Source organism: Pleurodeles waltl, chromosome 1_1 (genome assembly GCF_031143425.1).
Source record: "Pleurodeles waltl isolate 20211129_DDA chromosome 1_1, aPleWal1.hap1.20221129, whole genome shotgun sequence".
Lineage (NCBI taxonomy): Eukaryota > Metazoa > Chordata > Amphibia > Caudata > Salamandridae > Pleurodeles > Pleurodeles waltl.
The window spans coordinates 1,008,217,499-1,008,235,394 of record NC_090436.1 but is presented as its reverse complement, the minus strand read 5'-3'; the positions used below and the strand labels follow the sequence as shown (position 1 = coordinate 1,008,235,394).

Below are 17,896 nucleotides of genomic sequence, written 5' to 3'. Positions count from 1 at the left end.
TTGGGGGCCCCTGCACTGCCCATGCCAATGGCATGGGCAGTGCAGGGGCCCCCTAACAGGGCCCCAGCATGCTTTTCACTGTCTGCTTAGCAGACAGTGAAAAGCGCGACGGGTTCAACTGCACCCGTCGCACACCTGCAACACCGCCGGCTCCATTCGGAGCCGGCTTCAGTGTTGCAGGCCCCTTTCCCACTGGGCCGGCGGGCGCTACCTTAGGTAGTGCCCGCCATCCCAGCGGGAAAGTTGGAATGGCCCCAGCGGTCTTTTGACCGCGGGGCGGCCAAATGGCGGTTCCCTCCAGGCGGGTGGCAACCGCCGCCCGCCGTGGTCAGAATGACCCCCTGTATCTTTCATTTTTGTATGTACTTTAGGAGGTCGTTGTGGACGAAAAAAAAGTGGGGAGGTTCCTGGATTCCATGCGCAAAGTGTATACAGTGATGAAATCTAAATGTGATACGAGATCTGGAGGAGCTGGGATCTTACTGACCTCTCTCTATGATAAATACAGATATGAAGCCGCTTGCTAAGGTATTGGTGAATAGAATTAAACCGGTTATCAGATCATTGGTGCATGAGGATCAATGCAGCTTTATCCCATCGTTAACACAACAATCAATTTTAGATGGCTCGCTTATTTCTTACTGGCCACACATAGACTAGACAAAGATGCTGCAATTATTGCGCTGAATATAGAAAAGGCCTTCGATTCTATGCAATGACCCCACATGTTCGAAGTGATGAGCAGGATGGGCTTCTAATCAGTCCATCAGGACTGGGTGAGACTCTTATATACCGAGCCCACGACAAGAGCAAGCTTGGGAGGTGTGGTATCTGACAGATGGACAATTGAACTGTGCACTCAACAGGAGTGCCTTTTGCCACCCCCTATTGTTCAGCTTAACACTGAAACCCCTCAGTAATAGATTAAGGCCAGTCCTGAGTGATTAGGAAATCGGGTGGACTGTGTTACACATACCCTTTCTCTGTATGCAGACAACACTCTGGTTTAAGTTACGGACCCTAATATTTCTCTACCAATACGGCTGATAGAACAGTAAAGACTTGGAGTTGCGTCTGGCCTCAAGGTCAATTGGGACAATGCTATGACTTTCCCCTGGGTAGACTAGTAGGGGTTCTGCCAGAGAATCTTCCAGCAATGGGGCTTCTCTGGAAGGAGGGCAAGTTCTGCTACCTGGGAGAGCAGATACCACACACCCCAGATGAACAATGCAAATCTAATACAAGCAAAGTCATTGTGAGACTTCAGAGGTCTATGTTTATTCCCGAACACTCTGCCTCTGTCTGTTTTGGTTCGTACAGCACTTGCAGAAATTGTACTTTTAACCCAATTTCTCTACAGAAAGCGCAATGTATGATCCTCAAATCCATTTCTAGAAGACAGATTCACTTCTGGTCTCCATGGTTTGGGCCGGTAAAAGAAGCAGGGTGGGGTTGCGGGTCCTCAGACTGGACAGAGAAGGGAGGGGATCAGGCCTCCCGACATCAAACTATATTATATGGCAGCTCAGCTCCCGCACTCAGCTAGCTGGTTGTCAGGACAGGACAACTGGGAACAACAGCTCCTACAGGGATGATGGAAGGAAGAACCACTAATGGTAGGGGAGGTGCAATAGAACACTGGTTATTATAAAGCACACTGCTGCTGTTTGGGACACAATGATGCATCATATTCTACAACACACCCCATTCCCCAGATCATTGGAGATTTGATGGCAAAAGCCCTTCTGCAATATTAGCAGAGACTTGGCAATTTCTAATTTCGAGGAGGGTGGATGTCCAACACTGGGAGACATATATCTGACTAACAGCTTTATTTTGAAAATGTGCATATGCAATTTGGGCTGGGACCTGGACAGTTTTTGCAATATGTGAATTTCTTCAGAATGGGCAGGAAACTCTGGCTAGAGTTCCGGATGACAACCCCACACTCAGATTGTGAATACAATCTTGGAGATGGGTCATGCCACTCACACAATCTCCTCTCTATATAGGGCTATAAAGGCTGATAGAAAAAGAAAAGATCACCCAAGCTGGCAGAAATGGAATGCTGACTAGGAATCACTGCTGACAGATAATGACTGGTGGTTAACCTGTGCACATGTGAAGACGATCTCAAGCAATGCCGCTTTCAGCTGACAAACTTTAACTATGTCCATCACACTTACATGACACCTTTGCGACTCCACAGAATTTACCAGACAGATCATTTGTATGCTCAAAATGAAGATGGGGAGACCGGATTTTCTCCGCATGTCACGGAGTTGTGTGTAATTACAAACATTCTGGAGTGTCTAGGCTAGCAGACTTCACTCATGTACCTGTCCAGTTCTCGGCAAATCACTGTCTACTCAATCTTATACCCAGACCTAAGGAGAAGATTACATATAATTTCATATTGTTGGGATTGGTGTTGGCCACTATCCACTGAAACTGTATGGTCCAAATCAAACATCATGGAAGAGGGACTTGAGGGAGTGGGCTTTTGCAGAGGCGATCAGGATGAAAACTGTTAGAACACATGTACAAGATTTAGAATTATGGGCCACTATGTTTCAGAAATTGATATGGAGATGGAATAAAGTTTCATAGACACAAGACAATATGGTGGTTTAACTGGTACAACAACAAAATACTAATGATGTGTATGATGATCACTGCTGTGGTTCTATATCTTTTAGTACATTACATGTCACTCGTATTTTACTATATGCATTACTTTATGAATAAGGTGCTAAAAATGTTGAGTATGACTCTCATAGAGAGCCTTTATGTTTTTTTCAGTTTATGAAAGTCATAACTCCTTGCTAGGACATCACAACAGTTGATAACAAACCTGGTTAACAACTGTTGTGAAGTCATAAAGGCCTTCCAGGCCTGCAGTGCAGCTCTGCTTGGCTGCTTTGACCGAAAGCGGAAAATACAACTGCAGGAGGGGGAAGGAAGATAGAGAAGGTGGTGAGTTTTGGCTAAGGATGGCAGGTAAGCTATTTATTTTTCACATTTGCATCAGGGAGGAAAGGGCATGTTATGTGTAGCTCTCTCATTATGCTATGACTTTGCACAGTAGTTGCTGGAAGGGGCAGATGATTTGTAGTGCCATACATAAAATAAAATTATAGATGGTAAAAAGTGAATTACGGGGATATTTTTCACCTTGGGGTTCCGAGTGAAATCATAGACAACTCAAGCTTATCTTGTCTACTTCATGTCACTCAAAATCCCTCAGTGAAAACATCCCCATTATTCGCCGATGCCCATCTACAATTCCATATGTTATGCATGGCTTTCCTAGTAAGCTTCCACTGTTTACACCAGATTCTAAGTATAGTAATTCAGTGCTGTAATGTAGTAACAGTTGATAACAAAACTGGATACCTCCTGTTGCCACATCATAGAGACCTCACATGATAGAAACCTTACAGGCCAGGCTGACAGGGCTCTTTGAGAGCCAGTCAGTGTAGCACTGATTATCTGCTTTTACTGAAAGCAGAAGGCACAGTTTCAAAAGAAGGAAGGAAGGCAGGGAAGGTGTTGAAGTTGCTTAAGGATGGCAGACAAGATATTTTTCCACATTTGAATAAGGAAAGACACCATATTTTGTATGGCTCCCCCATTATGCAACTGACCCGGCTTAGCAGTTAAATGCAGGGTCAGGTTACTTTTGAGGCCATACATTACACAACATTATAGATGGATAAAAAGTGAATTACGAGGACGTTTTTCAACTTGAGAATATGAGTGACATCAAAGACAACTCGAGCTTTCCGGTCCTTGTCTGTGTGATATCACTCAGAACCCTTTGTTGAAAAACATCCCCATATGTCACTGTTACCAGTCTATAATTCTATATTTATTAGATGGTGGTGACTGACCACTAGAGGGAAGACAAGTGCCTCACAGAAGAAAGGGATATTCTTCCACAGACATGCTCATTACAGCTATCCAAACAGACAAAAAAAACTCTCACTAATATCTCACCTTATCTCACTTTGTTTCCTAGCTCTTGCAGTTTTCTCTCTCCCTCTCTCTCTACACCTCAGTTTTCACTCCTCAATAAGAGGTGATATTCCTTCCTTCTGCTAACAGGACAGTGTCTCCCTCACTTCACCCTATCCACCCCATCCTCATTAACGTCTGCTGAAGACTTTCTTTAAAGGTATTTATTTGAGTCAATTTTATCACGTAAAACACTGCTCACCCTTGGGCTTCCATGTTCAACCTCAGGCACCCAATGTTACTTTCAAACAGTGTTGGCTCCATTTGAGAGTATGCTTAATAAAGAACGAAGAGGTGTTCCTGCACATTGATTTGAAGGATGTGCCATCCATATGCCTCGCCGCCTTCTTCAATGACAAGGTCTCAACCACACATAGAAACTTCGAACCCCAACCTACACCCATAGACTTTCTTGACACATATGCCCCCAACAAAACCGACAGGAGCCACAGACTGACCACCTGGACCCACCTCTCCACCTAGGACACCGCCTCCATCATGTAATCCATCCACTCAGGAACTCTCACAGACCCATTCCCATACCATATCTTCAACCTTGGAAACCAAAGGATCAGCCAGGAACTCACCACCGTGATCAACACCTCAATCACCATCACTACATTTCCCAACTAGAAACATGCAGAAGTCAGACCACTACTGTAAAAAACCCTCCACAGACCCCAACAAAACTAAAAAATTATCAGCCAATCTCCTTGGTGCCATTCCCAGCAAAGGTACTGGAAAAGACTATCAACAAGCAACTCACAGCATACCTGGAGCAGAACCAGCTACTCAACACCTCCCAATCCAGCTTCTGCAGCAATCACAGCACCAAGACTTCCCTGATTGCAGCTAAAACTACAACTGAACCCTCCTTGACCGAGGAGAAACAGCAACATTGACCCTCCTTGACAACTCTTCAGCCTTCCACATCGTGTCCCACCACACACTGATCAAAACACTCCACCACATTGGCATCCAAGGGGATACACTCAGATGGAGCACCTCCTTCCTTACCAGAAGAAAAGAGAGGATCTGCCTATCACCCCTCACCTCCAACCCAAGGATATAGTCTACAGTGTCCCCTAGGGCTTATTCCTCTGCTCCACACTCTTCAACGCATATATGACACCATGGTCTCAACAGAGTATACCACGCAGACAATATCCAACTCATCCTGTCACTCACTGATGACCCTACCACCACCAGGAATGACTTTCACAGATGCATGACATGCATCATTGACAGAATGAAGAAGAACTGCCTGAAGCTGAATACTGACAAGATCGAAGTACTGATCTTCGACAACAACAGCAACCCATGGAACAACTGCCGTTGGCCATCAGACCTGGGACCCGAACCACATCCGCCGACCATGCCAGAAACCTCAGAATTGTCATAGATAACAAGCTCACCATGAAATGACAGATCACTGCCTGCTTCCTCACCCTGTGCTTGCTACGTAAGCTCTTCAAGTGGCTACATCTGCACATGAGACGCACTGTGACACAGGCCCGCATCACCAGCTGACTGGACTATAGCAAATCTATCTATGTAGGACTGCAGCACACCTCTAACAAAGGCTTCAACCACATAGAATGCTGAGCCAGACTCATCCTCGATCTCCCTGGATGACCCTACACAACACCCCTCCTCAGGCAACTCAGCTGGCTTCCCATACAGAAGAGATGCCAATTCAAATTTCTGACCTACACACACAAGGCTCTACACAACCAAGGTCTCGCCTACATTAGCCACAGCCTGAACTTCCACCAACCATTGAGAAGCTTACACTTAGCTTCCCCATCACTTGCCCACACTCCCCGCATCTGCCGAAGCAGAAGTGGAGGATGCTCCTTCTCCTACATTGCTGCAAAGACCTGGAACAGCCTCCTCACGCAGCTCTGGCCCATCGCCTCACTTCTGGAATTCTGAAGGGCCTTAAAGATCTGGCTGTTCTAATGATCCTTCTGGGACCTACAAGGACCTGGGTACCCTACTGGGTGATTAGCTGCGCTATCTAAACCCTGATGGAAAATCTTTATAGATGTTCCTGTGCATTTAGATGAATTAGTCTAGTGCTTCCATGTTATTTAACATGCATAACTAAACTATAAATCCTGCATTAGGATTTCAGTTGTGAGTGTCTAGCACAAAAATATGGGTTTACCACTGCACATACTATTTGTGCCTTAAGGTAAGTTCTAGCTTTGAACTATTCAGGGTATCTTACCACCATCTTCTTTGCTACTATGTTGTCTACATTTCACTATGGTGATAGATTGTACTTTAGTATGCAATTACTTACACACTGCCAGGAGCACATGTTATACATTCAGGATACCCTGAGGAAGTATTACTAAAGGCACATGTATTTCCACTGGTTAAAAGTAGAGTAATGCATCCATAAATTCCTTCCATCTACCTAGACTGGCTAGCTACCATTTTTGCATTGTTTTTATATTACAGATTCCTCACTTGGGTTTTCTCTTGATATTCATTTGCCTCTTCAAATGGCTTACAATGAAGCATTTCAAACTGTATTAGTATGTTTTTGCTTGCTCCGATGACTCTCTCAATTTAGGAAATAAGTACACTCCCAGTATCCTTCTGATATATTTCTAAGCCACTGTGTTTTTTCACTTCAAACTGTAATAATTGAAATTGTAAAAGAAAAGCCAAGCATTTTTGCATTGTGTATGTTGTTTTGGGTAACATTTATGACCTACACACACATATTGATTACCTATAACATTTTAGCCCTTCTTTCAGATTTTACTATGGATAAAAACTCAGTGATCAAATGGCTACAATGGTATTATTCTGTGCTAACAACTAAAAACTTGAGTGTGCAACTGCTCTGGGAAGATTAAGACTAACGGCCATTGCTTGTTTCATTTGCACATGCTTTGGGCCGCTGCCCATCGTTCAATACATTTAAAAGGACTGGCTTCGGTATCAGAATAAGAACAGTGATCCCATTAAAATGTTGTACCTCTTTTGAATTTTCTTGGGCATGGCTGACCATGGGGAGGCTTTAAGAGCACAGCAAAGTTTCAACTAGAGCCCTACTTTTAGATTTAACATCAAGGTTCACATTCAGGCACAAATACTCCTATTTACACTAAGGGGGTTCTCTTGCTACAATGGCCATCACTAGGAATACAGCACTTGAACAGTGTGCATGTATGCTTAAGAGTGTCTGACGGTCACATTCAATGTACATGTTTTAAGGCACACCCTCAGTTACGTCAACGTTATGTTAACTGAGGTTTGCTCAACCACAGTGCTTAATTTGAGCCCTAGATGCCGGTGGGGGACACCAGCACTTATTTTTGGGGACTGGCACCTATTTTCCACATCAGATATTTACAGAGAGCAAGTAATAGAAAAATATACAAATCCGAAAGACGAAGGAAGAGAAAGAAGGAAATCACCCACAAAGCATCCTGCTTGAGTGAGCAAAGGGACAGCAGTGCCTGGTAGTTGATTAAAGATCCATCAGAGAAATTTAAGACTACCAGTCTCGGTACTCAGCATGCACTGATGATTAATTGCACCAACTGTCAGCTTCTGAGAAGAGTTTCAGACACACCAACCCATTCTATTACAAATTAGGTACTGCTCAACCATGGAGTGATAACTCTACTTTACTAAGGTTAATCACATTTCCAGTGAAATGTTTCAACACTCGCCAGTAAAATCTGGTTAAAAGAAGGGTGGTGAACATTTTTCTACCCAGTGTTCTTTTGTTAAAACCTAATTATTGGGTTCCACATATTTTGTGTGCTTTTTGTCCTTTTCCCTCTTCTGTTTTTTAATGTAATATTTCATTTAGGAGACTACTTCAATCAAAAAGTGTAAGTGTCAATCAGAAACTAAAAGTGTACTGTGACAGCATCTCCTGAGTTACCAATGTTTCACTCTCCTTTAGAGCCTGTAAGGAAAATACATTGTGCCTGTATTTTGTGTCATTATTATTTGTGAGGCCATACCTCCCTAAATGTTCACAAAAATTATGTATATATCATATGGAAAAACATATTGATAAAATTATAATTTTGATCAATCAAATAGGTTTAAAGTTTACAAAACATGCTTAAGTTCATCTGTGCATTCACCAGGGTCCCAAGTATACTAACTAATAACAGAATCATATCCAATAAAGGATCTTGTTTTGAACCATTTTCTGTGTACACATAACCCCGGCTGTATCTTTAGATTCTATCAGTTTTTAATGATAATTAGAACATTGGTATGTTGGGAGCTCCATTGAAAACAATGGAGTGCTCCGGGCTTCTAATGGCAGGTAGGAGCCCGACGCTTCAACATTCCAATGTTATCGAATAAAGGCCTCACAGATCCGTGAGGCCCTTGTTTTATTTATTAGAACACTATGCCCTCTAGTAGCAGCATGTTTTAATAGCTTTATAACCCTCCATAGATGTGCTATACTGGCATTAAAGTCTGGCTCCCTTGTTAAAGGCCTTTGCCTTTGGCTCGGGCTTTTCACACTGGAGTGGACCTTTAATGGCCGTTATGGCCCGCTACGGCAGGCTATAAGGCTATAACAGTACAATATGTGGCTGTTTTCCAAAAACCACAGGAGATGTGGTTACCTCCTCCACAGGGCTTTGAACACTGGGACCAACTCTTCAATGCCCACTCGAAAGTGTCAATTTCCTCCTGGAGTACATTGTTACTGTTGATCGTTGGTACAGAGTCCTCGTGAATGATGTATTTGTACGTGAGACTGGACTTGGTGTCATTTTCCTGAGGAATAACCTGCAAAAAACAAGGAAAAGTGTTTCACTCTATCTATCACTTGCCATCAGCAGCTCCACTAAATGGCAAGTCTGTGGTAGATAATGATAGATAACAAAAAAGAAAACATTTTTATTATTATTAGCGGTAGTATTAATAGTATTTTTATTATTATTAGTTGTAGTAGTATTAATAGTAGCAGTATTTTGTTGATGTTGTTATTATAATCTATAATAATAATAAAAAACAACAACAACCTTGGTGATGATGAAGTTATTTACAAAAATAATATTAATAATAATAACAACATGAATAATTGCAGCACAAAACTCTATATTATTATCGTCACTATTATTATAATTATCATAATAAGGGTTACATATTATTGTGATTAATAATATTTATAAATAATAAGGTTAATATTATTGATGATAATAATAAAAATATGAATGACAATAATAACAATAATAATCATAAGAATAACAATCATCAAAAAGTGAAAAAATAATAATGCTTACAATATTTTATACACTACATTTCTTAATATTGTCTGCCGTGTGAGCTCACCTACCTCTTCAATATGTTTCCCCCCAACCCTTGTATGTGAAGGTCACAAATATAGAAGTGCCACTGACCTTTCTCAAAATGGAACTCAAAATCTCCAGCAGTTTTAATTATAACATTAGTTCCACAACAGTGTTATTTTTTAAGATTAAAAACTGCTTTCAAATTCACTTTACATACGAAATCTAGGTAACCAAAAATAATAGTTTCATATTACCTTTAAGATTGAAAAATAACATAAATAAAAGCAGTATTCTTATAGCCTCCAACATCTGAGCAGTCTACTAGGATGTGTTGACATTCCATGTCGCTAATGGCATATGCGCCAGGCATGATGATATTTCCGTAAGATAGTGAATGACAACTACAGTTCGTTGAATATAAATTATTTATCTCAAACCAGCTCATGAAGGTCAAACAACACAAAAGACCCTACTTGCACTAGCAAACCAACTGCTTGTATCTTTCAAACCCAATTAATGTTATGTAAATGGAGGCAAGCCACTTAAAGCTCTAACCAGAAGCCTGGCTCTGGCTCAGCTTGAGGTCCTCTAGGATCATTGGGCCCAAAATGAGCTAAACTTTCATATGACTTCTGCCTGGCACTCAGAGCATAACCTCACGCGCAAAGAATTGTATTAAAGACAAAGCAGTGTTCTTTGGTGTAAAACAGGTGACAGAAATAAATACCTATATAGAGGTTGAATTGAACACTATATTCAATATTTTCAGAGCTCAGCTCATTAACAGGCTCTTAGAACCAAGCCAGACCATTCGCCCAGCTATCTTTATGAATTTGTTGGTTCTGTGGCCTCCAGTATTATGAGATCTGCATTAACTCAGTAGACCCATAATGTTTCACTCAGACACCTTCGCAGCTGAAGTGTCAGCGAGTGACTAGAAAAAATGGGGGGTTCTCAGGGAATTTGTTTGGGGTGCCCCCAATTCTCCCAGTAACTCTTCAGTTCTGAAGGTACCCTCAGGATACCCCTTTTCATTTCCCCAACCGCCCAGAATCATCGATGTCCTGGTATTACCAATCAGTTAGTGAGGGAAAATACTAATGTAACTGCAGTGCACTCCTCATATGGCTACAAATGCAAGGCCATAATGACCATTCTAACACTTAGCTAAGGGACTGTTTAGAAGTCGGTGGAGGGGATTACTCCATCACAAATTTGAAGGATATCCCATCCGTTTTATTACAATTCCATTCTATCCTATGAGGATCGTAATACGGCGGACAGGATATCTGTCACATTTGTGACTGAGTATGCCCTCCTCTGATTTCTAAATTAGGCCTTAAGTGCCTTGCAGACTTGTTTGAAAATCTTATGAAGATTGGTGATTTGACCTTCTACGATGTCAATCCCTGAATGCCCGTTTATTGAAGTTGTAGGTAATTAGAGAACTTTTATCATTGCCTTTGAACTTGCTTCCTGCAGCTCTTCAAAATCTGTAGCACCTCCTATTTTGTGGAACATACACTACAGCTTCTGAGAGATATAAATCTGTATTGTGATCTAGTACATGGTTACAATGCTGTAAGCACTTCCTAAAGCCAGACACTCCTCCCGTTCTGATCCTGTGACTGACTTGTGATTTGAATAAACAAAGGCACGTGCTCCATCATTTTGTTTTTTAAATAGACTGTTCCCAGGAAGTGTTGTGCACATAATTTAACCTTCCTCTGTTTATACACTATATATACAACATTTGAGTAGGTATGTGTGAAAATCAAATAATTTGCTTTTGCATAGTTACATTAAATTTCAGGAAAATGATTCGAAATTACACGTAATTTTGTGCAATACAATTCTGACATCTGGCACCATATTTTAGAGCAAAAGGTGTCCTCCTGTTCATTTTGGACACAAGGGTGCATTTAGTGCAAAAAATATTGCCAAAAACACAAGTGCCGTGAACAACAGCAGCTTGCATTCTGGCCATTAATATTGCTCTTGTGCTACCGCATTAGAATTTTTTACTGTCTTTGTAATTACACAACGTGACGTTATGGCATAGTTCTGCATAACAAGCATAATAGAAAATTCCCAAAATACGCAAACTGGTTCACTGTAACTTCAATTTCATCCAGGGTTTGCAATTGAGAGAGCTGCATAATACTGAAACCGTATTTTACTCTGCCTTTGATATTTCACTTGCGAAGAAAATGGGGCATTGTCACATTTTTTCGATCTCACTGACTACTTGACTATGCGCACTGTTATCTAAGCAGTGGAAAGACTTCTGCCATGCATGTTATCTTGAATGCCCTGAGCTTTGGCATAGGGACGGCCTTCCCTATAAAATGCTCATATAACGCCCTCTTTGATATCACTTCCAGACAGTACTGCGTTTGTTCAACAGGAGCAGCAACGTCCACCAGCAGTCTGGGCACCTCAAGGTGTTAATGAAAATTTTAGTGGAACTGGTGAGCGGGCAATGTTCGATATGAGTGTCAATGTTCTTCTGACTGATTTTGGCAAATACCTGCATGTGTTTTTTAATGACCTTCTTCTATTCATTCAAATTTGAACATTCAGTATGATTGCTAATCATTTTAAAATGTAGAATACTTTGGCCCTCAATTCATTTGGGGGTGGGGAGGGGGTGTGTGTCTATGCATGTTGGGGGTAGGGGTGGGGAGGGGGGTCCTGCCACCTTTGAGGGGTGGCAGGGGGTGGAGGATGTGGGGGGAGGACTCGGGGTGCAGGAGAGTGATGGGGGAGACCCCTATCAGTGCCAGGAAAGGAATTTCCTGGCACTGATAGTGCCTACCGCCATGGATTTTGTGGCGGTTCCAAAACCACCCGAAATCCATGGCGGTATTCAGGGTCGTGATACCGCCGGCGGTCTGGTGATGGCCGCCGGGCTGGAGACCGAAGTCTCCAGCCCAGCGGTCGTCACCGCCCTGGTGGTCGGAGTGGAGAAGTGGCTGATGACCATGGCGGTAACCGCCATGGTCATAATTCCATTAATTTTCCCCGCCGGCCTGTTGATGGTATTACCGCCACTTCTCCCCCGTCCGCCAATGTTGTAATGAAGGCCTTTGTCTTTTAAAGTGTCAGTATTCCTTAACGAATTTAATGCCTACAATTTGCACTATATTTTTGCATTAAAAAAGTTATCTGGATTGTATGGTTGGTGATATCTCTTAGTCCTTTTCCTTTGCTCCACACGAGTGCATACTTTGTGGCAATGCTTGCTGTGCTCAGCACCAGCACTTATTTCTTTACATACATTTATTGATAGCAGTCTCCCATTTACTGGCAGTCTCCCATATAGACACAGGCTGTCGATTTATTTTAACACAACACATTAGCAAAGTATTTAACAATTAAAAATGCATATAAAACAATAATATCAGTGAATCCAGTCCATACTTACAAGTTTGAGCGGCTTGGAATGCAGTACACTTTTCTCTAAGCTACATTTATAGACATGTGATCGTTAGTGGTACAGCAGCAAAAAAGTATGCTTTATAATCTTTATTGTTCATGTTAATCCGTGTATTAATGTGTGGATAAACACATCTAAAGAAGCCACACTTTTTGTGAGTGAAGTATAATCATTTAACCTGCAGTATATTGACGTCAAGCAAATGTGCATTATTTATTTTGGCCTAGATCTGAGTAGGGATTAGCTGCTCAAACGCCTTTAACTGTTAAGCCTAATGTTGATTTCATAACATGCTTTCACATTTTCCTTCTCATTGCAGGAGCAAGATAACCTATGCTAGTTAGAAGAGTAGCTCATTATTTTGCTTTTAGAAATGTTAGAGAAGATGAGAGTGAGGGAAGTTTACCTGTTCCAAGGAGACGGTGGAACCTGATTGGTTCAAATTCAGAGGAGTTGGTGGGAAGACCTTCTGGAAGAGTGCCTGCAATGATTTAATTATGTGTCTTAGAACAGTTGTTAGGAGAGCCTGTCCTGGTTCTGCAGGAAAACCTTTCCCTGGCACTGCTCAGATTTCATATTCCCAGTTTTTGAGTTAGCATCTATACTTCTCACTTACCCTGAACCTTAATTTGGCTCACTTCAGACTGACAACTTCTGCTTAGAATTTCCCCTCCTCATCTTCAGATGCTTTATTAAGTTTAGGGAAGTTACTTTATGGAACTGATACTTTCTCGTATATCACAATCTTCTTAATCTTATCCTGTTGGATAAATTAACTTTAAGGAATGTTATGCTTAACTGACATTGAGTTACCAAATTAATAATGTTTATGGCTTTGACTAATTTGTTAATAAACCTTCATGGTTTGGAAACCATCCTTTCTGTCGTCATTTTGAAGTGAAATGGGTTTCAATGTAATATGGCTTGTTGTACTGTTGTTAGCCCCAAGAATACACTTCCACCTGATATCTACAGGTTAATGCGTTCATTGCTGCAATCTGTTTGCCAACTATACCAGAGGTTGCTGGTATAGAACACTGTGCTGTACCAAGGTAGCATTGGTACTCAGATTTCATAGCACTGGCAGCTTCAACATCAGACTGTGGTCACACTGTGCATCACTATAGAATTGGTGAGCAATAGGCAAACGTCTTATTGTTTGGTGTGCTTTGGCTAATAGCTCAGTAGTGGTTAAACCAGAAGCAGTGTTCAAGTCTGAATGGAAGGTGTTATGTGTGGCTAGTATGATGAAAAAAGAAATTCCAACAGGGTTCATGCTACTGAAGGTTCGGAGATACATTTATGCATGGTGTCTCCAGGACATCAGGTTTGAAGATTTGGGTAAGAATTGGTAGCTAGAAAGATGAGCACAGACCAAATGCTTAGTTGAAAAAGGAAGTATTAAGGTCTTACTTGAATATGTGGTAAGGATTGTGAGATCGGGTATTCAATTAAAACAAACAGTGACCGAACTTTAAGGTGAGTTTATTATTATAAATTGCCCCAGCCATCAGTAACGCATCTCCGTCCTCTCTCGACCGCCGCCAACCGTCTCTCCGCTTCCACGAGCCCCTCTGCACCACGGGGCCCGCGCGAGGATTCTCACACGGCATCACCGTGGAGACCGTCTTCGCGCGGCACGGATAAAGTAATAAAACACCACACATCTCCCTCCCTTATAATGAACAAAATTTCCAACATAGAAGAGTATCTTAACTATATGAAAGATCATGAACATAGACCAACAACTACAGTATATGTTTTCCCAAAAAGATGATTGCATCCCAAACAGAAACCCCACAACCTTTATCTCTTGTATGAAATATTGCTCTAAGAAATCACAGAATAAACACCCCATAACCTATTACACAAATTACATTCAATTTATCAAAAAAGTCTTTCAGATGTTAAGGAATTACATTCAATTTAGAACATAGTCCTTCAGGTGTTCAGGAGAAGTTTTCCTCCTACAACTTTTCCTTATCCCTTCACACCTAGTATCACCACACGCTGTCACTTTGTGTTCTTGACTCAGAACAGAACCACTACTGCTTTTACCTCCAATACTTGACTCTGGTCTAACCACATCATTAATGCGAACCACTCGGTTCATGTTCCAAATTCTGCCATCAGAAGTTTTTATAGCATTTTTAAAAAGTTTGATCACTACAAAAGGTCTTGTGAAACTTGAATTTTGTACACACCCTGTGGGTGCCTTAATCTTCACCACATCACCTACAGCTAGCTTCATTTCCGAAACTTTTTTTCTTGCATCCAGTTATTGTTTCCTCTTCTCCAAAAGTCTTAGTTCTCTGTCCCGCCAATCAGAATTATCTAAATTGAAGCAATTTTTCCTCCACTCCATCCAACCAGGACACAACTTGGTATTTGGTAATCTCTTCTTGAACAACACAAAAGGAGATTTCCCAGTGGTGGCATGCGGTGAAAATCGATAACTTGTGATCCTCTTCAAAAGCTCTGTCCTCCAATTTAAAGTGTTCGCCTTTGCCAGTTGGATACTTTCTTTAATAAATTTATTAAATCTCTCCACCGCGCCATTAGTCTCGGGATGATATATTGCTGATTTTTTGTGTTTGATGCCACACTCTCTCATAAATTTCTCAAAGCTAGTAGAACAAAATTGTGGACCATTGTCGGATAGCAAAGATTTAGGAAAGCCTTCTTTCCTAAAAATGTCCTCTAAGAAACACATAACACTGGAAGAGGAGACATCACATATACTTTTGACCTCCACCCATCTGGAATATAAATCAATTAATACAATCAAATATGGGGTAGAATGTTCACCCGATAATGGACCAACAATGTCTATAGCAACATCCCAGGGTTTACAAGGCAATTGCCTAGACACATAGGTACATTGCGAGTCCTCAATACTTTATCACTTTGCGAATATTGTATACACTCTCTAACCACACGTTCCACCTCCAAATCCATTCCTGGCCACCAGAAACACTCTCTCAAACTTTCTTTTTTCTTAACAATTCCCAGATGACCCTCATGTGCTTGGTTCATTATTTTATTCCTTAATACTTCAGGTGGAACCAATCTTGTGCCTCTCAGCAACAGGCCATTATCCACTGCTAATTCATTTTGTACCAAAAGCCACCTTCTATTTAGTGATCTAAATCTTCCACACCTCCCGCAGTTCTACATCATCCTTCACCGCTTCTTTCCACTCTTGCTCAGATATCACCCCGCATGTAATTTCACATACATCAGAGAATAATTCACAATCTTTATCTTCCTGTCCCTGTAAACCTTTTCCATTCTCCTTAACATCTTCCACAACGAATCGGGATAGACAATCTGCGCTAAAATTCAATGTTCCTGGCAGATATTCCACTCTAAATCTGAATTCTTGTAGAGAAATAATCCACCTCCTGATTCTTGCAGAAATAGAATTCAAACCTTTGTTGCAGAATACCTCAACTAAAGGCTTATGATCGGACAGCACCACAAACTCTATACCCCAGACAAAATGCTTGAATTTCCTTAGTGCCCAGTGAATGGCCAATGACTCCCTTTCAATTACCTAGTAATTTTTTTCAGCTCCACTCAAAGCTTTAGATGCACAAGCAATTAAACACTTCTTCCCTTTGTCATCTTGCATTAAAATTGCACCCAAACCCTTCGCACTGGCATCAGTGACAATAAAGGTAGACTTGTCCGGTTTAAAGGCCTGAAGACAAGGAGCATTGTCCAATTCTTCCTTAACCTTAATAAATTCCTTTTCACAATCAGTGTCCCAAATAAATTCCTTCCCTTTCTTTAAAAGAAGTCTCATGTTCGCTGTCTTCTTAGACAAATTCTTGATGTACCTCCAATAATATTCTACCATCCCCAAAAATTAACTCACTTCTTCCTTGGTTTGAGGAGCTAATAATTTTCTTATTGTCGAGACTAACTCAGGTTTGGGTTTCACACCTTCCCCTGTGATTAAATGTCCTAAATACTCAACTTCCGTTAGACCAAACCGTCATTTTTTCTATTTAAGAGTAAAACCAGCTTGACTTAATCTCCTCAACACTAACCTCACACGCTCCCAATGTTCTCCCACTGTGTCTGCAAAGATTAAAACATCGTCCTGGTAACATTTCACACCCTCTACATTCCCCAAAACCTTGTGCATAATGCGTTGGAATACAGAGGCTGCTGATACTAATCCAAAAGGCATCCTCTTAAATTTAAAGGCGCCAAAAGGAGTGATGAATGCCGTCAACTCCTGTGAACTCTCTTCCAGCTCAACCTGATGGTACGCTGACGTTAAGTCTAAAGTGGAAAAATATTTTGCTCCTCCAATCATGGACACAATTTCTTCAATATTTGGAAGAGGAAATCTGTCCACTACAACTTCTCTGTTTAGGGCCCTAAAATCCACACATAATCTGATGTCTCCATCTCCCTTCCTTCCTACCACTATGGGTGCCAACCATTCTGTTGCTTCCACTTCCTCTATTATACCCAAATCCTGCAATCTTTTGAGCTCTGACCTCACCGGGTCTTGTAGCGCCAAAGGTATTTTCCTCACCTTAGCTACTACTGGAGTGGCACCCTTCTTCAGTCTAATTCTATGTCTGTATCCTTTTAGACAACCTAACGTCTCCACAAATACTCCAGAAAATTCAGAGATTACCTCTTCTGCCACACCCTTAACACACTGTACCTGCACTTGTGGCTGTGCATTGGGATTTAATACTACCCCCAACAACATTTGATGTGCCCAACTTAAAAGATTGTCCCCTTGATTGGACACATAGGGGGTCATTCCGACCGCCGGGGCCGGGGATGCGGGAGCACCGCCAACAGGCTGGCGGTGCCCCGCAGGGCATTCTGACCGCGGCGGTTTGGCCGCGGTCAGAACAGGAAAACCGGCGGTCTCCCGCCGGTTTTCCGATGCCCTCAGGAATCCTCCATGGCGGCGCAGCATGGGGATTCCGACACCCCATACCGCCATCCTGTTCCTGGAGGTTCGCCCGCCAGGAACAGGATGGCGGTATGGGGTGTCGTGGGGCCCCTGGGGGCCCCTGCAGTGCCTATGCCAATGGCATGGGCACTGCAGGGGCCCCCGTAAGAGGGCCCCACAAAGAATTTCAGTGTCTGCTCAGTAGACACTGAAATTCGCGAC

General features: G+C 41.9%; 1 protein-coding gene across 1 annotated transcript in view; it reads right to left on the bottom strand.

Annotated features, from left to right (window-relative positions):
* The window catches only part of ADAMTS3 (ADAM metallopeptidase with thrombospondin type 1 motif 3), a 652,903-nt gene that overhangs the window by 97,765 nt on the left and 537,242 nt on the right, over positions 1-17,896 (bottom strand). Inside the window, exon 18 of the mRNA XM_069230315.1 lies at positions 8,637-8,802. Coding sequence (XP_069086416.1) covers positions 8,637-8,802 — 166 coding nt within the window. The remainder of the gene's footprint in view (positions 1-8,636; positions 8,803-17,896) is intronic.